Raw genomic sequence first — 26294 nt, forward strand, 5'->3', positions numbered from 1 at the left:
CTCAATAATACAGCAGATTTAAGAAAAAGCAAGGAAAAACACTGCATTCGTCAATTTGGAGAAAGCTTTTGATAATGTGGAAGGTAGATGTAGCTGTAGATGTTGAACTGGAATAACCTTTTTCCATTCTTTGGTGGTGTGGTATAAACTACACACATGGTTGCTAATTGTAGCCACTGACATTTAATTTGCTTATAGAAGAGGCAGCAAGAGCCGTAAGACTGTTTCAATGTGGCAGTTTGTTACAGCCAAAAAATCAACACAATATAGTTCATTGATGATACAGCAGTGCTTGCCAAAAGTGGGTAGGAACTGAGTCAAATGCTCAATGAAATGGAACTTGAGATAGCTGGTACCTACAAAATGCACATGAAGAAAAATAAAACTTAAGTAATGGTGGATGAAGCAGATGGCTATGCTGGATGGCTAAATGTTAAACTAGGACAAGAGACTTGAAGATATGACAAATTTTGACAACTGTTAAGCAGATTAGATAAACAATGAAGATGCAATAAAGACATAAAGGGAAAAGCTATACAAGGCAAAAATGATTTCTACAAAAAGGAACAGTCTGATCATATGCTTCTCTGCAGACTTTAAGAAGGCATATGATTCAGTCAGTTGGCAATCCCTTTTTATCATCTTTGAAGAAAAGGAACCTACCCCAAAAACTCTAATTTCCATCAGACAAACACTCCATAATTCAACCTCCAAAGTAAAATTTGTGGGTGACTTATTAGAATCATTTCCAATCAAAACGGTGTACGGCAGGAATACAATCTTTCGCCTATCCTCTTTAATCTGGTTTCGGACAAAATAATACAAGAGTAAGGAAAAAGAAATTAAAAACCAAAACAATTGACAAACCACACTACTTTGAATACCTAAAATTATAACCAAATGTCTTGGTGAGCTATCACAGCCGAGTCACTGAATAAATGTGAACTCTCAAGGAAGGGGCAGAAAGAATTTTTCTCTAAATATCCTTCCAAAAACTAAGTACATCTGTTCAAAACATCTTACATAAAAACTGACCACAAAGTATGGAAAAATCAAGTGAGTCCCATGCATCAAGTATTTACGCAAAACCCTTGAACGTACAGAAGGAGAGAAAACTGCACAGGAAACTTGGATGCAAAAACTTACAAGAGATAATGGTAAAAATCTACATTCAAAGTAAACAATTTATTTCCATACACATGAAAAACAGACACTCCAACATCATTATCTAGCCTGAAACTTGTAAGCTAGCAGAATGCTTACGCTCCACAGAAAAGGTGATCTGGAGGATACCCTGAAAGTAGAATGCAAAATTATAGGAGAGATACTCAGCACCAAAAGAACAGAAAATGGATACAGACTACAATCCTGAAAAACACCCCAAAAAATAGTTTCATCTCACAGCATACATCAGAAAAAGAAGACTGAAATGTTATAGGCATAGCCACAGGCTCCCAACAACAGTATTTACTCACAAAATTGAGACAATAACTTGAAACCATATGCTGGAACCAGCAGGACAAAAAATTGGCAGATGGGAAGTACTGCCAGCGAATGAGGTCACCACTCCAGCAGGGACAAAGTGGGAGCTGCATGGAGAGCTTGCATGATCCAACAGGTTTCAATCAGACATAATAATAATAACAATAATAATAATAATAATAATAATAATAATAATAATAACAACAAAAAAAGATTAGGTAAACTCTCACAACAAGAAGCGATAGAGCAATTAGATGAAAAGCAGCAGAAATTACAAGCATTGGCCAAACGACTTAGAAGATACAAAAAAAGTGAAAATAGAAGGAAACAAAACCAAACATTCAACACAAACCAAAAGACATTTTACCAGGCAATAGTTAACACACACATTAAAATAGACAATCCACCAAACATAACAGACATGGAACACTTCTAGAGCAACATATGCTCAAACCCAGTACAACATAACAGGCACGCACGCTGGATACAAGCAGAAACAGACACATACAAGATGATACCACAAATGCCTGAAGTGATAATTTTGCAACATGAAGTCACCCAAGCAATTAATTCTACACACAACTGGAAGCCCTGGAAAAGATAAAATAGTAAATTTCTGGCTAAAGTAGTTCACCTCAACACATTCAAATCTAACTAAATTAATTAACAATTACATTGCAGACCCATACACATTCCCTGACACACTTACACATGGAATAACTTATCTGAAACCTAAAGATCAGACAGACACAGCAAACCCAGCAAAATATCACCCCATAACATGCCTACCAACAATATACAAAATATTAACTTCAGTCATTACACAGAAATTAATGACACACACAACAAAATTATAAATGAAGAACAAAAAGGCTGTTGCAAAGGAGCACAAGGATGTAAAGAGGAACTGATAATAGATGCAGAGGTGACATATCAAGCTAAAACTCAACAAAGGTCGCTACACTACACATACATTCATTACCAAAAAGCTTTTGATAGTGTACCCCATTCATGGTTACTACAAATATTGGAAATATACAAAGTAGTTCCTAAATTGATACAGTTCCTAAACATAGTAATGAAAAATTGGAAAACCACACTTAATATCCAAACAAATTCAAATAATATCACATCACAGCCAATACAGATCAAGCATGGAATATACCAAGGAGACTCATTAAGTCCTTTCTGGTTCTCCCCTGCTCTGAACCCACTATCCAACATGCTAAATAATACAAATTATGGATACATTATATATAAAAACAAAGATGAGGTGACTTACCGAACAAAAGAGCTGGCAGGTCGATAGACACACAAACAAACACAAACATACACACAAAATTCAAGCTTTCGCAACAAACTGTTGCCTCATCAGGAAAGAGGGAAGGAGAGGGGAAGACGAAAGGAAGTGGGTTTTAAGGGAGAGGGTAAGGAGTCATTCCAATCCCGGGAGCGGAAAGACTTACCTTAGGGGGAAAAAAGGACAGGTATACACTCGTACACATGCACATATCCATCCACACATACAGACACAAGCAGACGTCTTTAAATATGTCTGCTTGTGTCTGTATGTGTGGATGGATATGTGCGTGTGTACGAGTGTATACCTGTCCTTTTTTCCCCCTAAGGTAAGTCTTTCCGCTCCCGGGATTGGAATGACTCCTTACCCTCTCCCTTAAAACCCACTTCCTTTCGTCTTCCCCTCTCCTTCCCTCTTTCCTGATGAGGCAACAGTTTGTTGCGAAAGCTTGAATTTTGTGTGTATGTTTGTGTTTGTTTGTGTGTCTATCGACCTGCCAGCTCTTTTGTTCGGTAAGTCACCTCATCTTTGTTTTTATATATAATTTTTCCCACGTGGAATGTTTCCTTCCATTATATTGAAATTATGGATACAATATTACTGGGACATACCCACACAAAATCACACATTTGCTATACATGGATGTTCTAAAACTACTGGCAGCAACAAATCAACAACTCAAGCAATTACTAAAGATAACAGGAGTATTCAGCAATGATATAAATATGGCTTTTGGAACAGACAAATGTAAGAAAAATAGCATAGTCAAGGGACAACACACTAAACAAGAAGGTTACATATTGGATAACCACAGTGACTGCATAAAAGTGATGGAAAAAACAGATGCCTATAAATATCTAAGATACAGACAAAAAATAGGAATAGATAATACAAATATTAAAGAAGAACTAAAACAAAAATATAAACAAAGACCAACAAAAATACTGAAAACAGAATTGACAGCAAGAAACAAGACAAAAGCTATAAATACTTATGCTATATCAATATTGACCTACTCATTTGGAGTAGTGAAATGGAGTAACAAAGACCTAGAAGCACTCAATACACTTACACGATCACAATGCCACAAATATAGAATACATCACATACATTCAGCAACAGAAAGATTCACATTAAGCAGAAAGGAAGGAGGAAGGGGATTTATCGACATAAAAAACCTACATTATGGACAGGTAGACAATTTAAGAAAATTCTTTCTAGAACGAGCAGAAACTAGCAAAATACACAAAGCAATCACTCATATAAATACATCGGCTACACCACTGCAATTTCATAACCACTTCTACAACCCTTTAGATCACATAATATCAACAGATATGAAGAAAGTAAATTGGAAAAAGAAAACACTACATGGCAAGCACCCGTATCATCTAACACAGCCACACATCGATCAAGACGCAGCCAACACATGGCTAAGAAAAGGCAATATATACAGTGAGATGGAAGGATTCATGATTGCAATACAGGATCAAACAATAAACACCAGATATTACAGCAAGCATATTATTAAAGATTCCAATACCACAACAGATAAATGCAGACTTTGCAAACAACAAATAGAAACAGTAGATCACATCACAAGCGAATGTACAATATGAGCAAATACAAAATACCCCAGAAGACATGACAATGTAGCAAAAATAATACATCAACAGCTTGCCTTACAACATAAACTAATAAAACAACACGTTCCCACATACAAGTATGCACCACAAAATGTACTGGAGAATGATGAATACAAATTATACTGGAACACAACCATTATAACAGATAAAACAACACCACATAACAAACCTGACATCATACTCACCAATAAAAAGAAGAAATTAACACAACTAATCAAAATATCCATACCCAATACAACAAATGTACAGAAGAAAACAGGAGAAAAAAATTGAAAAATACATCCAACTGGCTGAGGAAGTCAAGGACATGTGGCATCAGGATAAAGTTGACATTATACCAATTATACTATAAACTACAGGAGTCATACCACACAATATCCACCAGTACATCAACGCAATACAGCTACATCCAAACGTATATATACAACTACAGAAATCTGTAATTATTGATATAGGTTCAATTACCCGAAAGTTCCTAAATGCAATGTAACATATACTGTACAGTTAAAAGGAAGTCACGCTTGATCAAGGTCTGCGTCACTTCCCATTTTTAACCAGACATAATGTCTGAGAAAGGAAATAAATAATAATAATAATAATAATAATAATAATAATAATAAAAATAAACCATGAGACTAGAGAAAGTTCAGGAAAAGTTATGTTTGGAGCACAGTTCTGTATTATTGTGATGCAAGGCATAGACAATGGGAAGGTGGGGAAAGGGGGAGGGAGGGGGGGATTTAATTATTGAAGCCTTTGAAATTCAGTGTTAAAGGAGACTGCTGAAGATCAGAGGGATTAAATGAGTAAGGAATAAAGATGTAATGCAATGAGTCAATGAGAAACAATGTCTAATAAAGAACATAATTAACTGAACTTATAGAACACCTAGATGCATATGACACGAGTTGTTGCTGCAATGCTGTGGAACGGCAGAGTTACGCTGAAATGAAGAGGATAGCTGGAGTGCAACAGAGATGGAGAGCTGCATTAAACTAGACTCACGATAGATGGCAATAGAAGATTAGTTTCCAAGAACCTGGTTTATGCAGCTTTTCTTAAATGTTGCACCCTTTAATGATTTTATCAAGTCCTTCAGTGCATCCACTACTTACATTAAATTATTCAAGAGTTTCTGACTGTCTAATATATTCAAGCCTTATAGTAAACAGTTGACCATTGTGAATGTAACGGCCAGTGGAGGACAAAAGTTAATTTAAAAACCTATTGTGTAATGTTATAAAGTTGCATGAAACAATATTCCTGAAGCCCAAGTACATTTAGATATCCACAAATGTACCATGAACCTAGAGAAGAGACAAGAACAGTACAATATGTGTAGCCAGTGTTGTAATAGGTTATAAATTAGATGCATAATTAATAGATAATAGTTTTTAATTATTTAACTCTGAACATGGTTGCAATACATTTCATGAGACAACACATGCTTGTTTTAAGGTTGCTGAATAAGAGCTCTAGCTGTGTATCAGCAATTTGGAAACTTGTGGTAAATTCCTATGGGACCAAACTGCTAATGTCATTGGTCCCTTGACTTAAACACTATTTAATCTAACTTAAACTAACTTATGCTAACGACACCACACACACCCATGCCCGAGGGAGGACTCTAACCCCTGACGGGGGTAGCCGCACGAGCCATGGCAAGGCGCCCGCCTTAGACCACATGGCTGTGGCTGTGTATCAGCTGTCTTGACAGCATCAGACCATGTTAGATGCAGAAAATCAAAAGGAAGAAAGGAAAATTAACATTTACTATTTCATTGATGATGAGATCATCAGAAACAGAGCTCAAGTTTGGATTTGGAAAAGAAATCAACTATTATCTTTTCAGAGGAACCAACTGTGTCATGTCACAAGCAATTTGGGGAAACCATGGAAGTCATAAATTTGACTGGCTGAACAGGTATTTTAAATGCACCTCCCGAATGTGAGAACTGTGTGTTAACCACTGCGACACTTCACTAGAGGGTAGTCAGTCACAATGCTTAAAAGCTAACAGAAAGGACAGTTTGAAACTGCAATTCTTGTTTAGTTTACTCACGTCTGAGAGCAGGTATCCTCCTACCCACACTTCCCTCATAGGCAGATGACCACAGTTTCTAACTCCATGAAGGAAGAAAGGCAGGAAGGAAGGAAAATTAGGGTTTAACACCCCCATCAATGATAAAATCATTAGAGACTGTGCATAAGTTCAGAAGGGGGAAGGAAATTCAGTGCAACCTTGCAAAGGCAATACTGAGAATCTAAATCTGGGTGGGGGTTTGAAGCACCATCATCCTAAATAAGAATTCAAACAGTAATAAATGGTAAAATGCATAAGGATACCCCAACAGATTAATAAGAGCTATACTGGTTGAACTCACCACTTTCTGAGCTTTTCAAGTTTTTGTCCTTCTCAGTTAACTCCATTTTCATGCTTTCTATTTTTTCTCTCAGTTCCTTAACAGTTGCAGTCAGAGATTTATTCTCTTTCACAATATCTTCCTTCTCTTTTTGATAATCTGACAAAAGTTTCTTCATATCTTCCAAGGCCTTCTCCTGACTGCTCATTAGCTCTGCAGCTTTCTCACACTGCAAAACAAAGGATCTCATCAAACTAACACAAACATTGACATCTTTTCATTTGTAGTGGAAATTGTGATAACTTATGTTTGGGTGCCACTGAAATATTAAGTTAAAATTTCCTTCTTAAAATGGAAAGCAGAAAATTCATACTTGGTTATACAAATGGAGATCACTTGCAGCCCCAGAATTCTAACATTTATTGCACCATATGTACAAACTGAAATACATAATGAACAAACCCAGCTAAAAATTTATAATCAAATAGTCATGTCAGATTGTTTACTACCAAAATTTGATCTACTGGAAAGTCAGAGTGGTGAGTAGTGGTGGCGGTGGTGGTGGTGGTGGTTGTAAGCTACAGTGTCCAGTGGAAACATCGCCGACAGTAAAGAAGGACTTTATTTGACTCCAATACATGATGTGTCACAAGTCAGCAAGAAAGCACACCGCCTCCTCTGCCATCTCTGGCCAGCGCTGGCTTATGAGTGGTGGCTTTTGCTTGGATGTTGCGCAGACACCCCATGATGCTGAAAGCAGGCCCATGGTAGGTCAGTAGCCTCTGGAGACCACAACTGTTGTCAGTAGCGTGCTACTCCTCTCGGCGGCATGGTGTCCAGACGACCTCTTGTTCTGCAAGCACTAGCATGGCGGCACATGGAGATGGCTGTGCATAGGATTCAACTCACTGTCCTGTGACAGGAGTAGGACAGCAACTGAGGAACCAAGTCCCCTCAGGAACTTAGCATCGACATCAGCAAACACAGATGGCAGACTGGCAGGGCTGTGACACCAAGTCCATCAAAGAACTTAGTGCTGGTCACAGACACAGCCTGGTCTTCAACCCATGGCTGCTGCTGGCAATGTCCAGTTGTCTCACTGGCCAGCGTAGATCTCGTGTTTTGGTGCTGCTGGTCTCTGGTGAGGAGAAGTGCCCTTGCATCAAGATTCATACTTTTTTATATGCTTCTGGTGCACATTTGTTTCACAAAAACCTGTTGCCTAGACATGTCACCCATTAAAAAAAAGAGGCTGTGCCTGGTGTTGTGACACTGACCCGCTTGCTATGTGGTTACTACTGTGCAGTGCAGTTAAGTGTTTTATTCTCTTATCCTGGTCTCACAATCCCCTTGTGTGTCCGTTATTGTGAGCCACATGTCACCAAAATGATGCCTAATGGCCTGCAGCTGCTAATGCTACATTTTACAGCAGCTTTCTCAGTACTTTTCATTACTTTTGCGCAAAGACTGGGTAGCAACACTACATTGCCCCCCACCACAAGGAAGAGCCAGTCCCTCGGATCTTGATCTGGCTCAGTCTCTACTGTAATTACCTTTACTCTTAATTTGTAAAACTAGTTTGTACTACTAAATGGGCTACTCTTAACTGCTACACCATTACTATATTAATCAGCAATTTGGTAAATCTATCTTCCATCCTTCGCTTGGGGGATCCAGTCTATGGCAACTTTAATTACCTTTCGATCAGGTTTTTGCATGGCTCATCATTTCACATACATCAGAGCTTCCCAGAGCAAAATCAGTCACTAACACACTACCAACTGTGACACTGAAGGTCATGGCTGCCTGACATCTACTTTCCTCATACTTTTCCACATGCTGCAACAATTGTTCTACAGTGATTCACCCCTCCTGTTCTGCTGTCATCCAACTTTGTGAACAATCCAGGCTCAGTTCCCAGGTGTCAAGAAAGGTAAGATTTTGTTTTGATAACATCTCTACGGGTTCATCTGACCAATACAGCTGTGGCTATGTCTCGTTCAACAGAGTAACTTCTGTCATCATAGCAGGTAAGGGAAACATAGGTCCCGTAATATCACATATAGTCCTGTTGATTAACATTCCACTACCTCGCACCTCTAAATGTTTTGCCCCTATGAGTTTCCCTTGCTCATAACAACTAGCAACCATTACTACGTCGTCATATACTAAGTGTATCCAATGTAAAAATGCTCTCTGAATATACAGTTCAGGAATTGTCACCTCTTTTCAGCAAGGACATCCCTCTGTTTTAGTTCTGAACAATTGCATGATGCATGTGCTCCAACCCATCACAATCTCACGAATTAGGCATATGGTGACTACCCCCAGCCCCTTTTTACACTTTTAGAATTGCGCAGTACCATTACTATCACCTTCTGCATCTGCTCCAGTAATCATGCATATGCCCTGAGCAACTGTCTTTGCTCCTTTGAGACCTCTCTCAGCCTTCTCCCATTATCTGCTAACTGTTGCACCCATGCAGAGCAGCCACAAAGAAATGATTAAAAAATTCTTTAATATTTCCAGGTTTTCCAGCAAACTTTTTAATACATTTACCTGATTCTGAAAATTGTATTCCTATTATAAAGACAGTTTTAATTGTTTTCTAACTACCAATAACCAAATATTGTAAAAAATTCACAAAAATTAAGAAGACACATTCAACTTTGTTTATTTAAATAGTTTTTTTTATTTTATTCATTTTTATTACAGTGTCATAGTTGGTATTTTATAAGCAATTTAACACTCTTATACAATTTAAGCTAAAACGTGTAGTATGAACTAGTACAATTAAAATTTTAATATCTGGTAGATCAAATTATTGAAGATTTTTACATCACACATCAATAGCTTGAATCTCAGCTAAAAGTTTTGCTTTTCTGATCCCACATCATTTTTTCCCCCCCTTCAATATCTACAAGTTTTCTTTTCAGAACTTCTGATTCAGTTGCTGTAGCTTCTTTTTTCTGACATTCAGTTTCTTCTCATAGTTTTGAATGTGAGTTCTGGTAAGAATGAAAAAGATTTTGGAACATCAAGTGTTGCAACAGCTCCAATTGTTTCACTCTGGATAGTCATATATATTAATTGTTGAGCAATGAACATTTCATTTTTCATATTCTGAACTAAGCATTCAGAATTGACTGATAAACCTCTTTCAATATTAGATTGCCATGACAAAGTCAAAACTATCTTTAACAGTTTCACTAATAATTGGGGATTCACTCAAAAAATGATCTAGGCACCTGTTAGCCTGTGAAGAATTTTTCAGAAGTTTTTTGGCCAAAGGTTGAGAACAAACTGTTGCAATCTCAAGTAATTTCATCAGCTGCAATACAACAGATCCAATTATTTTCATTCAAAATAGTGAAATGACTTTCAGTTTTCCACTTCTGACTTTAGCAAAATGTACAAGACTTGGATGAAAACATGAGACTGCTTTAATAAGGTTATCCAGTTAAGGTGATAGCATCAACAATTTTTCCATAAAAGCTAAGAAAACAGTTGTGGTATCTTTCGTAAATTGTAAAATCGAAAGATCAGTGACCATTATTTTTTAATTCTTTGATAGCTTTCTTTGCACCAAATTTTAAGTCTGTACTTGATAAGGAATCAGACTTTAGTACATCTGCATTATATTTTGAATAACTGTCACAAAAGAGCTATGCAAAAACAGTGCCATAGGAGAATTAGTTTGATATTCATGTAAGAATGGTTGTGACCCAGTTGCTAATGACCAAAAGAATTCTAATTTCATTGGCAAGAAATGGTCTGAAAGAGCCCCAGTTACAATTCTGTAGCTGGTGCTAGCCAGTTTTTTATCACACTGTAAACCCTCCACCATTTTTTTAAAAATTCCAAATAATTTTAATACCACAAGCAGCAACATTTTCATTTTCCACCCAACAGACTGCACAACATTTTTCGGGATAAGGATTTGATCCTGAATATTCTGTTAATTGTGCGCAATGAGTAGGCAAGTCTTAACAGATAATAAACTGACCAGAAAGACTGAATAATATCCCAATTATTGACTTCAATTCCACATTTAAATGCACCATTCATGATATGAAGACTGCAACTGCCCATATGAAGTATCATTGGATAACTGATTTGTTTAGTAGACTGCAGGTTGGATTTCAGATGTCTGAAAAATTTATGATTACATTTGGTCCATCCATTGACATTTGCAAAATTTTATTAATGCATTAAGAGGTAGAAGTGTTTCCTTGAATGATAGACGAAGATCAGAAGCGCTTGCTCTAAAATCTGGTATAGATCCATATGAGTTCTTGACAAACTTTACTGTGTGGCTCATCAAATCGTATAACAAAATGATTACAAGAAGTAATAGATTCCCTCAGTTTATCTTTATACTAAATAGCAATCTCATAAAGAACTGCGTACGCAATTTCAGTTCACTGTTGTTCCATTCTTCTGGCTATTTCACTATCACTGTTTTTTAATTATTGTACACGACTTCCAGCTGAGCACACTGAATTGCGAGTTATTAATGTCTAAATATACCAGAGTATTTCTGTACAGCTTACTACTTCCCTGAGAATAAAGGAGCTGACTGTATTTTGTGATTTCTGAATCTGTGTTTCATTTTCTTGATTTATGACGGGATGAGATGGTTAATTTTTCTGATGAATCATGTTTGTTTCAGTACTAGCATGTTGTAGGCAAGTTCAAAAACTTTGACGAGTAGTGGTATTTTTGTATATTTCAACATTACTAATATGGTTTCATGCTTTAGCATCACACTCTTGACAGCTGTTCTACCCATATTACTTAAAGAAAATTTCACATTGCACAGCCTGCATTTTGCGCTCTTAGAATTGTTTCTAACTTCTGTCCAAATTTTCAAACCTGAACCAATCAACCAACAGCTTTTAAAACACGATCCCATGCTGAATGCAATAGTCTGTAAAAGATTTATGACATTTTTACTGTTACAATATCCACTCGATGATATAAATAATGGTACAAATGACACAGGGAAGTAAGAAGGATTTTCAAAAGCATATTATAGAGAGGGTGGTCTTTCTGAGAAACTGTACTTATTTGTAATACAAAATATGAAATGAAACTAATGGGTCTATGCAGATAAGAAGCCTCAAATATACAGCAACAATAAGCACAAATACAGATCTCAACAATTACGTTATTGTCGCAAACCATTATGGCCAGTAAGCTTCCAGCTGAAGTCCATAGACTACATTGCTGTAGTCACAAAAAAGTTTCCTGATATTTATGAAATTCCCTGATATTTCCTGGTTGCATGAAATTCCCTGATAATCCCCGATATTTCGCGTTTTCTGGTTTGCGGCCACCCTGCCATGAGAAATCCTCCTCCAGCCTCCTAATTTCATTCTGCAACTCCCATACATTAGACACTAAACTTAATAGCTACCTGTGGGTGGATAACACCACTACATCTGGTTGTGTAGAAAACAGAACTCCATCATTCAGGTGATGATCTTGCAGCGCCCCCAGTGAAGAGGTATAGGAATGCCAAAACTACAAGGTGTACACCTTTGCTTCCGCCATTGGCCAATAGGTGGCGACAATGGTAAGTAGTGGTCGAAAGAAACAGATCGCAGACGTCAGGCAGTTAGCTTGGATCTTGGTCAACATAACCTCATTCAAACATTAGTCGATTTGTGTCTTCATCATATAGTTGTTCTTCATTGAAAATGTCAATTTACAAACCTAATTCTCGTCATGTGCGGGAGGTGTTACTGTTTTGTTTCAATATGATGAGTGTGTGTGTTGGGGTTTATGGGTGCTCAACATCGAGGTCATCAGCGCCCTGACACACATTAAAAGGAACGTATGTGGATAGACCTAAGAAAACTGAAGCACACACTCAATGAAAGCAGGAAAAGAAAGAAAAGGCTACATAAGAAAGTGAAACCGAAGAAAGGGAAAACATAGCAACAAGAATGCCACTGAAATTGTCACTGGCTGGCTACTTACATAAAATATGGGCAAGCTTGTCACACAGTGAGCAAATTAAAATCCTCTCCCTAAAATCTTTGTAAAAACATTTGACATGGCACAGAACTTTAAAACTTTAACCACATTCGTCCGAGTGTTGCCTAAAAGAGTTGGCAGGTCCGCTGGCAAGTCAGCCGTGGCCCGCTGGTCAGAAAATAAAACGCAATCCAATAAAACGTGGCGCACAGTGACCTGGACGCTGCAAGCACCACACATTGGAGGGTCTTCTCACCGGAGCAGGAAGCCATGCATCATAGGGCTGTGGCCTATTCGAAGCCGAGAGAAGAACCTCGTCCCGTCGATGGGGCTGAAAGGAAGTACACCACACATGCGTTGTGGGCTTGACTATACGGAGCTTATTGTCAGTCACTTCCAGCCACTCATCCTCCCACCGACACATGACCCGTGAGCTCAACAGCGAGGTGAGTGCGTGTAAGGGGATAGCACACTGAGATACGTGTGGATCGAGACACGCCTCCTTGGCTGTGAGATCTGCCCTTTCATTCCCAGCAATGCCGACATGCCCTGGAACCCAGCAGAAAGCTACAACCTTCCCCAGTCGCTGTAGTCGGAGGAGGGCATCCTGGATGGTCTGGACTATTTTATCTGCCGGATACAAATGGTGCAATGAGTGAAGGGCACTGAGTGAATCGGAACAGACAAGAAATTTAGGAGAGGAAGAATGTCTCATCTGCTCCAGCGCCCGCAAGATCGCAGACAATTCTGCATCAAAGACAGTAAAAGTCTGAGGCAGTCGGACCTTGAGGACACGATCCGGAAAAACAACTGAGCAACGAACGGAATCCCCTTGTTTCGACCCATCCGTAAAAACAGCTACATAGTCATGGTGCTCAGATAAAATAGCAGAAAATGGTGCATTAAAAACGGTGGCAGAAGTGCAATCTCTCTTGTACTGCAATAAATCTAAAATCACTCCGGGCCTCTTCAGTAACCAGGGTGGCAGGCGGTTAAAACCCTGGATTTGGGGTTGTACAGACTCCACACCGAGCGACTCTAGCACACGTTGCACACGGATCCCAAACGGCAACGTAGCCCGGGGACGGTGGGAAAAAAGGCAGTCCAGAGGTGGATGGGCAACAAGGTGGTGAGCAGGCGAGCTGGGAGCTGCAAGAAACTTACAAGCCTGGCGCACCAGCAGGAGCTGCCGCCGGATGGTAAGTGGTGGTTCGCCAGCCTCAGCACAGAGGCTGGGTACAGGACTGGTCCGATAAGCACCCGTGGCCAGTCGAATCCCAGCATGGTGAACAGTGTCAAGGATCTGCAAATAAGACGGCCTTGCTGACCCATATACTGTGCACCCATAGTCCAGCCGTGAATGCACAAAAGCTCGATAAAACTGAAGGAGACGTGCCCTGTCCACTCCCCTAGACCTGTGGCTGAGGCACTTGAGGATGTTCAGTGCCTTCAGGGTTCTGGCTTTCAAGTCACGTAGGTGTGGCAGCCATGACAACCTGGAGTCAAAAATTAGGCCCAGTAACTGCACTGTGTCTCTAAAATGTAGGACAGTATCCCCCATATGCAAGGCAGGCACAGTAAAAAGACGACAAGAACGATTAAAATGAACACAAACACACTTATCGGCAGAAAACTGAAAACCTGTCTTTGCAGCCCACTCCTCTAACCGCCGCGTTGTTAGCTGCAACTGACGGCTCACGGTTGCAACACTGGAGGAGGAACAGAAAACAGCAAAGTCGTCCACAAACAAGGAGCACTGTACTGGACTCCCCACTGTAGACGTTATACTGCTGATGGCTATGGCAAAGAGGGTAACGCTTAAAACACTGCCCTGGGGGACATCGTTCTCTTGCTCAAAGCGATCAGACAGTGTGTTACCAACGCGGGTCCGAAAAAACCGCTGAGACAGGAAAGACCGAATGAAAATGGGGAGGCGGCCACGAAAGCCCCATTGATACAGTTGTCCAAGAATACAGTGTCTCCAAGTAGTATCATATACCTTACTGATATCAAAGGCGATACCAATACAGTGATGCTGACGGAGGAAAGCCTGCTGAATAGCCGCCTCTAGGAGGGTCAGGTTGTCGACCGTGGACCGAAATTTTCGGAATCCACACTGAAAGCGGCTAAGGAGCTGTCTAGTCTCTAACAGCCAGACCAGACGACGGTTAACCATCCGTTCCAGGGTCTTTCCGACACAGCTTGTCAAGGCGATACTACGATAACTACTGGGACAAGTGCGGTCCTCTCCTGGTTTGAGGAGAGGTATGAGGATTGCCTCCCTCCACGAGGTGGGGAACACTCCTGTCTGCCATATCAGATTAAAACATTTGAGGAGGATTTCCTTTGATGCCGCTGGCAGATGTCGAAGCATGGAGTACCGGATGCGGTCGTAACCTGGCGCAGTGTCAGAAGTCGCAGTAAGTGCCGATTCAAGTTCCCACACGGAGAAAGAGGAGTTGTAGGCCTCAGAACTGTTCGACGGAAAGTCCAACTTCGCTCTTTCGACAGTCGCACGGTAGCAACGAAACACTGGATCCTGCGTTGCAGTGGCAGTACTTTGTGCAAAATGCTCTGCCAGCATCTGAGCAATGGCTCTGGGTGTTGTTTGGAGGCATCCCTGGTTCAGGACTGTAGCTATTGGTAAATGGCTGCGTTTACCGGAAATCCTCCGGATGGCTTCCCACACTTTTGTGGAACAAGTGGAACGGTTGATGGAGTCCAGGAACTCCTGCCATGACCTTTTCTTCCTCTCTTTAATGACTAGGCGTGCCCTGGCTCTCGCGATTCGAAAGGTGGTAAGATTGACCGCTGTTGGGCGGCATTTAAATCGGCGAAGAGCCGCACGCCTGTCCCGGATGGCTGAACGGCACTCTTCTGTCCACCAAGGCACAAGGCGCCGCTTAAGAGGGCCAGAAGACTGTGGTATGGACAGGTCAGCAGCATGATGGATCACAAGTGTGGTGTGATCCACCCATTCCTGTACACTGTTGTGGCGTTCAAAGACAGCCAACCAAGTGAACAGTGGCCAGTTAGCCCTGCCAATCATCCACGATGGCGGCCTCTGCTCCAGCAATACACCATCCAGGAGATGAATACGGATGGGGAAATGATCGCTGGAATGAAGGTCGTCAATGACCTCCCAGTGAACAGAGTCGGTGAGGGTTGGAGAGCAGAAAGATAGGTCAATGGCTGAGAATGACCCAGTAGCAGTAGAGAAATGAATTGGAGTACCTGTGTTGAGGATGCACAACACTTGAGATGTTAGGAAGCTCTCCAAAATTCGACCTCGAGTGCAAAGAGAAGTGGAGCCCCACAGGACATGATGGGCATTGACGTCTCCCAGGAGGAGAAATGGGCGGGGGAGTTGGTCGATAAGATCTGTGAGAGCGTCTTAAGGTCATTGCATCCAGAGGGGGTGAATAAAGGGAGCAAACGGTAAGCCTCCGACGGGAATGAATTTCAACTGCAACTGCTTGCAGGTCAGTATCCAGGGGAAGAGCAGAGGAGTGGTGGTCATTATTGACAAACACGGCGACTCCGCCTTTGGCTCTTTCTCCAGTCAGGTCATCTTTGCGATACAACGTATAGCCCCTTAGTACAGGAGCATCAGATGGTTTTAAATGCGTTTCCTGTAAACACAAGCACAGGGGGCGTTGCCGTGCTAGGAGGTTCAGTTCCTCCACATGTGCCAGGAATCCATTCATGTTCCATTGTATAATGGGAGCCATCTATCAGGGTGGGAGGACCTTCATTCTCACTTTCTGTCGGGGAAGAGAGCCCACAACAGGTGGAGGCTCAGTTTTGGGGCGAGATGATTGCCCCAGTCTGACATCAACCTCCATCGCCTCTGAAGAGGAGTCGAGAGAGACGTCAGAGAGAATGACATCAACATCAGCAGACTGTATCACTTCAGTCTCCTTTAGCGGGCGAGTCTTCACCTTTGGCTTTGGCTTCAATTTTCTGGCCTGAGGTGACATTGGAGCCAAAACCTCAGAAGCAGTAGGGGGTGTAGCAGCGCTGGGCAGTGCACAAGGCTGGACCTGGAAAGGGGCAGGAAGTTCCATGATGTCAGCTACCGCGGCCTGGTCAGAAGGCCGGGGGCAGAGAGGGGGGGGGGGGGGGGGGGGGGGGCAGCAGGCTTCACAGAAACAGCAGCAGCACACGTACATTGACAAACGCAGGTGCTAGTGCTGACAGTAGCAACCTCCGTTTGTGTAGCAGCTTCAGTTTTCAAGACTGGCTGTTTCAGAACAGAAGGAAAGGAAGCAGCGAACGTGGGCGGCTGCAGGGACTTGTAAATTTTCTTTGCCTCACCGTACGGGATGTGTTTGGTGGTTTTAAGTTCCTGGATCTTCCGTTCCTCAAGGAAAACTCTACATTCCCTACTCCACACAGGGTGATCCCCAGAGCAGTTGACACACTTGGGAGGAGAGGAGCAACCAACTCCCTCATGGGCAGCTTTACCACATGTCCCGCAAGTGGCTTCCCCTTTACAGCCAAGAGTAGTGTGTCCAAAGTGTTGGCATTTAAAACACCGCATGGGGTTGGGGTAATAAGGCCGTACACTGAGACGTAGGAAACCTGCCTTCACATGCTCGGGCAATTTGGTGCTGTTAAACGTAAGGATAAACAAGTCAGATTTCATGAGAGCACCATCAACCCATTTCATAACGTGTTGTACGTCGACAATTCCTTCCCGGGACCATTCAGCCTTCAGTTCGTCTTGGGGAATGTCAATGAGATCTCTGCAAGTCACAACACCCTTGGTGTAGTTCAAGGTGTTGTGAAATTCAGTCTCAATCGCAAACTCCCCAAGAAATGGTGCCTTCTGAAGGTTCTGGACTTGCTGGAAGCTAGATGTTTCAACCAACAAGGCGCCATTTCGCAAGCGCTTTACAGATTTTAATGTGCCAGCAATACCTTCTAAGCCCTTCTGTATATAAAATGACGAAACTTTTTCAAAACTCCCATCTTTTCTTCTAATTATGAGAAACACATTCTGCGAAGCAGTATGCGTTCTGTTACTATTACCTGAATCAGGAGGACTGGCTACACGAGCCCTCTTGTGAGACTGGGTGTTAGAACCTACCAGCGGCCCACCCTTTCCGCTGGGAGGAGAAGAAGAAAAGTTCGAGGGTTCCATCTCTGTCCCACGAGCAGCTAGGGAACTAGGAGTCCACCTAGACAGAGCCCCGCGTGCCTAGGTAAGCCTTATACAACTGAGGTGCGGCAGGTTCCCCAGAGGTTGCCCGCTAACGACTGTTCCACCTCAACAGCCATGCATCGCAGCAGCGCGCAGCACACCTTGAGATTGAGGGGTTGTTTATAGAGGTTTATTCTATCCTCCCGATCCAGGCGGTCAAGCTAAGATCCCCATTCCCTGAGACACACAACATTCCACCGCCGCGCCGCAAGGTGGTCGCTGAAGTATGCTCAGAGCTTACGGTGACAGGGGACTAGCGGCGCTTACCAGTTCCCAGCTCAGGAACCCCGGGGTCGCCAAGCCCGTACCCAGCAAATATGATGAAAACAGCAGCTGAGTCTAATCGAATGCTCTCAAGTACGTATGGTAAGGACGCTATTAGTGAAAGAATGTGTCTTGAGTGGTTTCAATGCTGCAAGAACAGTGATTTTAATGTTGTAGACCGGCATAGTGGTAGAAGAGAGAATGTTTACAAAGATGTAGAATTGGAGACATTGCTGAGTGAAGACTTGCATCAGACTCAAGAAGAATTGGCACGATTAGTGGGAATGACACATCAAGCCATTTCAAAATGTCTCAAGGCTATGAGCATGTTGCAGAAAGAAGGAACTTGTGTCCCATGTGAGCTGAAACCAAGAGACGTTTAACGGCATTTGTGTGTTTGTGAACAGTTGCTTCAGAGGCAAAAACGGAAAGGATTTCTGCATTGCACTGTGACCGGGGACAAAAAATGGGTTCATTACGATAACCCTAAATGCAAAAAATCATGAGGATATCCCAGCCACGATTCCACGTCGACGGCCAAACCGAATATTCACGGCTCCAAGATCATGCTGTGCACTTGGTGGGACCAGCTTGGCATCGTGTACTATGAGGTGTTAAAAACTGTTAAAATCAAGTGGAAAAAAAAAAAATCAAAGGTGCTCGTTATCAAATGCCATTAATGCATTTGAGCAGAGCATTGAAAGAAACAGCTGCAATACAGCGAGAGGCACGATAAAGTGATTTTGCAGCATGACAACGCTCAACTCCATGTTGCAAAAGAGGTCAAAATGTACTTGGAAACGTTAAAATGGGAAGTCCTACCCCACCTGCCATATTCTCCAGATATTACTCCCTCTGACTATCCCTGTTTAGATCAATGGCGCATGGCCTGTCTGACCAACACTTCCGATCTCATGAAGAAGTCACAAATTGGATAGATTCGTGGATCTCTTCAAAAGATGAACAATTTTTTCGATGCAGGATTCGTACACTGCCCGAAAGATGGGAGAAAGTAGTGGCCAGTAATGGAAAATACTTTGAATGATACATGTGTAAACAATTTACTTCATTAAAGCCTCAAATGTTGTGGGGAAAAACAGCAGAAGCAAAGCTGTACACCTTGTAGTATTCTTCTTTCTGGCCCTTCTCCAGTATGGCAACCTGAGATGGATAGGGATCAATATCAGCTCTTCTCCACTCAGAAGCCTGCTGTCTCTGAACTGCATATTTTACCACCCCAACAATAAAGCGTATCTTAATACAAGCACATAACCTTATCTAAAACAACACTAATCCCCTATGCTATACACAAAAGAACAATATTCAGAAATCACAATACATATCAGTTATTTCCTTGGCATCGATACCACTTCTGTTGCTCATTCTTCTGCTTCCCCTTCTTTGCCTCTTTCCTTGCTCTCACTAATATCTCTCAAGGAATTGCCTCTGGTGTACACTTGAATGACCACAGCCGTCCACTAAGCACAATTGTTGACCTTGTTGAATGCTGCAGCTTTACATTTACTGGTGATGTGTTTTCAGTTACTTGGTATGGGCCCTGGTACCATGTTACAAACTACTTTGCTTTTCCTTCAGAGTATATGGGCTCGATAAATCACCCACTGGTCTTCTTTATACTGAGGCAACATCCCCACTCTCTTCACTGCCTCTTCCTGCTTCTCCACACTTTCCTCACCGATCTTGGAAATTCCTGGACAGATGCCTCCCCACGACCACCACCACCATTCCTGCCTCCTTTCTGGCTTATTACGATGTTGAATGGTTATGGAATCTTCTTTCCATACACAGGGTGTACATGGGAACCAGGAAAAAAAATTCCCGGATATCCCGTTTAAAAAACATGCTTTTTCCCGAGCGAAAATACAATTTTTCCATGCTGTGTGACAGTAGGTTTTCCGTAGATTTTCCCTCGGAACAGTAAAACTTATCAATCCTTTGAATGGTTAACGTTTTACACACTCATGTGGAACTTCCCGGAAAAAAAAAGAAAACGGGGAAGAAAAGTTTTGGGAAGGCCTTTGATTTGCAGCAACATACATGCTGCATATTTTTGTATTACGAAAGTATAAATTCGAATTGCACCAAACACAGTGTGTTAGTTTCCGGAATGTAGAAACCGAGGTTGTGATGTCCTTTTGTAAGCCAATCATATCTCATGCCTTGTGATCTCGCCAGCCGATGACAGCAGCTATTCAAAGCATAGGACACATTATAGTCAGCCAATAGCAAGATCACTGGTTATGTAGTGCGAACACACAAAGAGGAAAAGTTAACATTAAGTTTACATTAATATATATAGTATAGCTACAAGACAAGCTAAGTTTTCGCATATAATATTGGTCTCTAAGATTAACAAGCTACAACAGAAGCTAAGCTTTCACATGTAATATTGTTCTTTTTTGTATGTGTTATATTTTAAGATACATCACACAAATGTGCCAGTAAACTTAAAATTATGACATAAATGTCTGGGCTCAAAATTCTTGTCAGTGGCTGGTCCTCAAAGTGTTCAGTTTTAAATGCTCTGTGATTTAGAAATTCAGCCCACGTTCTCACACGTAACATAATTCATCATGCATAAAAAGAAATTTACTCTGAAAGTAACGCTTTTCGAACCACCATTTGCAATACAATCCAGAGAATGTTAGAAATAGGTTCGATTTACCAGTTGCCAGAGAGCACCAGAAAACAGGCATTATTGTGCGTACGCAGCTGCAGTGGTGTATGAAGCCCGCATGTTCGTATGTATAAAGCACTAAGAGAGCTTACAAGACACCATAAAAGAAACAGGGCATCAGAGGATACTCCCAAGAGCATCATAATTTCGTAAACCATACTAAAATGCATAATTCGGCTTGAAGTGCACATTGTTTTTTTCCAGATTCACAATGAAGTAGGTCCCATCTGATATTAGGCTTTTCAGTTTGGTTTTTGGGATGTAAATTTTCTTGGAATACCAGTACTCTCCAATCTCATTTTGGTTCTTCATTATGGCATAATGCCATACAAGGCAGATTATGAAAACGTGCACTTGAAATTCAGAAAACAGTTCGAACTAGCCAACACTGTGGAATGAAACACTTCATTTCAAATAAAATGATTGCCTCAGCGGAAAGATCAATAAAGTCAAATTTCTTTAGCAAAATTGCAAAAATAACTTCTTTGTTCTGCAAGGCAATTAATGTTTGACTGCTAATAACTCGGAAACAAAATAAAATCAGAAAACTGAAACTAATAATATATTTTTGTCCTCTGTAATTATGTGAATGTATTTTAATTCACATAACTTCCGACCACAGAAATCCGTTTTGTTTTCATTTGATGTGGGAGCTATAAACGAAGAGAAGCAGCGAAATCACTCAACACAAACACGGTTCACGTGGAGACTAACGCCCTCCCCACTACAACTCAGACAATTCTGTGCATGCGCAAATCTTGCAGCTAGGGCGCACGAGAAAAAATTTTCTCATTTGCATCTGGCTGCTTACTGCCACTGCCGATACAGCTAACAGCCACACTTCAAGTAGCAGAAAGCAGGAGAAGGTTCTGCTCATACGCGAGTCAACTTCACATGCGCATCAGCCCGCTGGCAACTGGTCAAAGGAACCTAATGTGAACAGTTGTGACGTCATGCTCATAGCAAGCAGTTTATTGTTACGAAGAATTACATAGTCTTCGCCCTACGGCCTTTGACATATTTTTACTATTTGCAGACTCTTGTGGGTGCTCGGTGTTCTGTTGTTGTAAATTGCGCATTTCCTTTGCCACTAAAGTTTTATTTTTTTCCTCTCGCTTATATTTTATTCTGCAGTATCATTCTAGAATAGCAGGATACAGTAACATACTTACCAGTTAAAATTACAAAACTTTAACTGAAAGCTAAAACAATGAAAAATTCCCGGAATTCCAAAAAATTCCCAGATTTTTCCCGGTTTTCTCCCGGATGAAAAAATTCCCGGGTTTTTCCTGGATTTCCCGGTTGTCCCGGGTTGTATACACCTTGCATACACAACCTCGAATGGCAGCAACCCCACCCATGCTAGTGTGCACTTTTGAGTTGTGCCCACTAACTATCAAGGCTAGATACATGTCCAGTTCGAATAGTATGCCCTCATGTAATGGCTAAGCATTTTTCCAATTGTTCTATGAACTCACTCTGTCCTCCTGTTAGTTTCCAGGAGAAGTGGACTAATTCTCAACTTTTTTTTATTTTACTTTTCACAACTGACATGTCTCTCGTCAAGTCTGACATGGATTTCAACCACTGGATCATAATTATCCAGCACCGCAAACTTCAATATCCAGCCATTAACCGACGCCTGCATGACTATGACTGACTGACTGACTGACTGCCTGCCTGCCCATTTGTCTGGCATCAGCTGCAGCTCAATTTAATGAGAAAAATGATATATCATGGTCAGCACACAACGATTACCTGCTGATGTTCAGTTGAATGGGCCTAACACGTCCATCCCAATGAAACTAAATGATTCCGTTGCTTCTGGCAGTCTCTACAACAGCACCTGCTTCCAATGTAAGCCCTTGCACTGTGTATAAGCCATGCAATTTCTGACAAACCAATCGACTTCATTCTTTCTGAATGAAATTTTCACTCTGCAGTGGCGTGTGTGCTGATATGAAACTACCTAGCAGATTATAACTGTGTGCTGGACCGAGACTTGAACATGGGATCATAGCCTTTCACAAGCAAGTGCTCTACCAACTGAGCTACCCAAACACAACTCACGTCCCGTCATCACAGCTTCAATTGGTAGAGCACTTGCCCACGAAAGGCAAAGGTCCCAAGTTCGAGTCTCAGTCTGGCACACAGTTTTAAACTGCCAGAAAGTTTCATATCCGCGCACACACTGCTGCAGAGTGAAAATTTCATTCTGGAAACATCCCCCAGGCTGTGGCTAAGCCATGTCTCTGCAGTATCCTTTCTTCCAGGAGTGCTAGTTCTGCAAGGTTCGCAGAAGAGCTTCTGTGAAGTTTGGAAGGTAGGAGACGAAGTACTGGCAGAATTGAAGCTGTGATGATGGGTCAGGAGTTGTGCTTGGGTAGCTCAGTTGATAGAGCACTTACCCACGACAGACAAAGGTTCCGAGTTCTAGTCTCGGTCTGGCACACAGTTTTAATCTGCCAGGAACTTTCATCATTCTTCCTACCCTTCATCCAGTACTTTTCTGCCACACACTAATTTATTACCTTTCATCCCCCTTGGCCTGATAAGCAGTGATCATGCATTTTACGTAACACTTTCTGCTTCAATTCTGCTAGCATCACCACCTGTGGTACTAAATTTCATTTCTCTACATAGTAATCTGTGATGCATAGTAAACTGCTGTTGGTTGCCATACTGTCTACATTCTTCATCCGCATTGTCTATTACTTGCCATTCCCAAAGGTCCTGACCTACTGGTTGTACAACTGCTGTCTTCCTGGTTAACCTGTCCACATTTTTGTGCTTCTTCCCTGGGTTACGGACTATTTCGTACTGACATTCACTGATTTTTAATGCCCACCTTGTCAATTTACTTTGAACCTTGTAACCACCTCAAAGCAGCATGGTTCATCACTATTTTTAACTTTCTTCTGTACAAGTAACACCACAAGTATGTTACCCCATACACCAAAATAAGATACCCCACATCTTGGATCACATCTCTGGCAGACGCACGTCATGATGCTCTCATTAAGTTAAGTGATTAATATTGAAATAAGAGCTAATTTAGTCAATATTGCATTTTAGACTAGTGCATTTATTTCTTTGCTAGGCTATCTATTGAAGGTTTCGCTTTTCTGAACATATTTAGATTGACAACAAAGCATTTCGTAAAGGCCAATAGTCATTAGTTTTGTTTACACTTTAGGTGTAAATTTAGAGCAAGTGTAGATCTTTATTTTTCTTACTAGACTTAGCAGCTCAAAGTTAAATTAATTTGTGTCTGTCATACAGAGTGTAGGTAGTTAGGCCTAGTTAAAACTTTCAAAAGTAAGTTTAAAAGTTTGTTTACATTAGTGTTCGTTACGTATTAGTACAGGCTACAAAACGTAAGTGCTCTTTTGCCAAGTTGTTCTCTGCTTTTGTGTAAACTTTTTTATCAAGCCATGTGTGACAAATGTGGTGGTTGCTGTAAAAAATCTGAAGGAGGGAGTGTTCTGTGAAGACCGTAGGTTACTGTTTCATTGGGGCGAATGTAGTGGCGAGGTAACAGAGGTAGATAATGAGGCTCTTCAATGGCAATATAGGTTATGTAGAAAGGACAGAAAAATTGCTGAACTGTAGTCAAAAATTTGTGCCATTAGAGCTGAATTAGAAAATGTTAATTTGGAATTATGTAGGCTAAAGGAGGAAAGAGAGATAGGGTGCTGGGAAAAGGTAGTAAGCAAAGGGTGAAAAAGGGAAACTGCTGAAAAAACTTTAGAAATTCCGTTAGTAAATCAGTTTGGCTTGCTAGTGGAGGAAGGACCTCACCCCTATGTAGCTGACTGCAGGTTGAAGCAGAGTATTAGCTTAAAAAAAAAAAAGGCCGGTTGGGATCAAATCAGAATAGGAAAAGAAGAATTTAGCTTCAAGGTAGCAGTCAAGGGAGGGGTGTAGGCCAGCAGCTTCAGGAGAAATTAGGTGAAGGGTACCAGACCAAAAGTTTTGTGAAACCAAGTGCTAGCCTTAGGCAGGTGACAGAAAACTTAGGTCAGCTATGCAGAGACTTTGAGAAGGAAGATCAAATAATTATAGTTGGGGGAGCAGGAAACAGCCTGGCTATGAATCAAAGATATAGTATTGGGAGTGACCTGGATAAAATAGGAGCAGAAATTGGGCACATAAATGTGGGGTTTGTGGAGGTCTTTCAGCACCATGATTGGCCCTGGGTAAACACTGCTGTAAGGCATGTTAACACTGAGCTGAACAGGATGCTCCACACACCAGCAAAATCTCACACAAGTGTTATTCCAGTTGATGCTATTGGTAGGTGGGGATACACTACAAATGACCTGCACCAAAATAAGAAGGGGAAAGATAAGTTAGTTTCTCTATTAGCAGATACTGTTAAGGGGGGCCACAGTCAGACAAGGGATGATCCCAGTGGTTAATGGGACCAGGCAGACATGTTTTTTTGGTTAAAGGCCGAAGTCCAGACAAACAACAATCAAGAAAGATAGAATAAAAGAAGCTTTATGTGCAGTAAATAGGGATAAAGGTAATGGTAGTATCAATTTACTTCATCAAAATATCAGAGGAATAAAAAATAAAGTAGGTCAGATGTTAGTATGTTTTGATGATCTCAAAAATGCGACTGATATGCTTTGTCTATCTGAACACAATGCAATTGTGGGGATGGAAAGTGTCACTATAAATGGGTATAATTTAGCATCTTACACTTGCAGATCTAGCATGGATAAAGGGGGAGTTGCCACTTACACAAAACAAGGGTCTAAGGACAAAACTGTAGGAGTAAGCAAATTTTGTGCTGATCAGCACTTTGAGGTTTGTGCATGTGAACTACAGCTAGAAAATGTAGTGTTGATATGGGCAACAGTGTACAAGTCCCCATTAGGAGATTGGGAGCTATTTAAAAAAAAAAAGTTTGACTCTCTATTATGCTGTCTGTCAGACAAAAAGGGGAAGTTATTAATCTGTGGTGATTTCTATGTTAACTTTCTAAGCAATTCTGATAGAAAAAGTGAACTAGAAGTGTTGTTAACAACATATAACTAAGGATCAGTGATCAGTTTCCCTACACGTATAGCTCAAGACAGTAGCACTCTAATAGATAATGTATTTGTACAGTACGAGGATGTAAAACTAACACGTACTTTCCCTGTGATAAATTGATTATCAGACCATGATGCACAACTGATAAACTAACAAAACGTAGCAGCTTTGTATAGTTCAGAAACCATTAAGTGAAAGTGTAAAGCTGGTCAACCTGCTTTCTATAGAGCACTTCAGAGAAAGTTGAAGGTATGTTAATTGGGGAGATGTATTGAATTAGCCAAATGCAAGTAATAAATGTAGCACATTT

The 26294-nt window shown here is 41.1% G+C and overlaps 1 protein-coding gene across 3 annotated transcripts in view; it reads right to left on the minus strand.

Moving 5' to 3' along the window:
• Positions 1–26294, minus strand: part of LOC126471610 (spindle assembly abnormal protein 6 homolog) — a 269622-nt gene that overhangs the window by 56895 nt on the left and 186433 nt on the right. For all 3 annotated transcript variants that reach the window (XM_050099849.1, XM_050099848.1, XM_050099850.1), the window contains one exon: positions 6813–7020. In XM_050099849.1, the coding sequence (XP_049955806.1) occupies positions 6813–7020 (208 nt within the window). The remainder of the gene's footprint in view (positions 1–6812; positions 7021–26294) is intronic.

Source organism: Schistocerca serialis, chromosome 3, assembly GCF_023864345.2.
Source record: "Schistocerca serialis cubense isolate TAMUIC-IGC-003099 chromosome 3, iqSchSeri2.2, whole genome shotgun sequence".
Lineage (NCBI taxonomy): Eukaryota > Metazoa > Arthropoda > Insecta > Orthoptera > Acrididae > Schistocerca > Schistocerca serialis.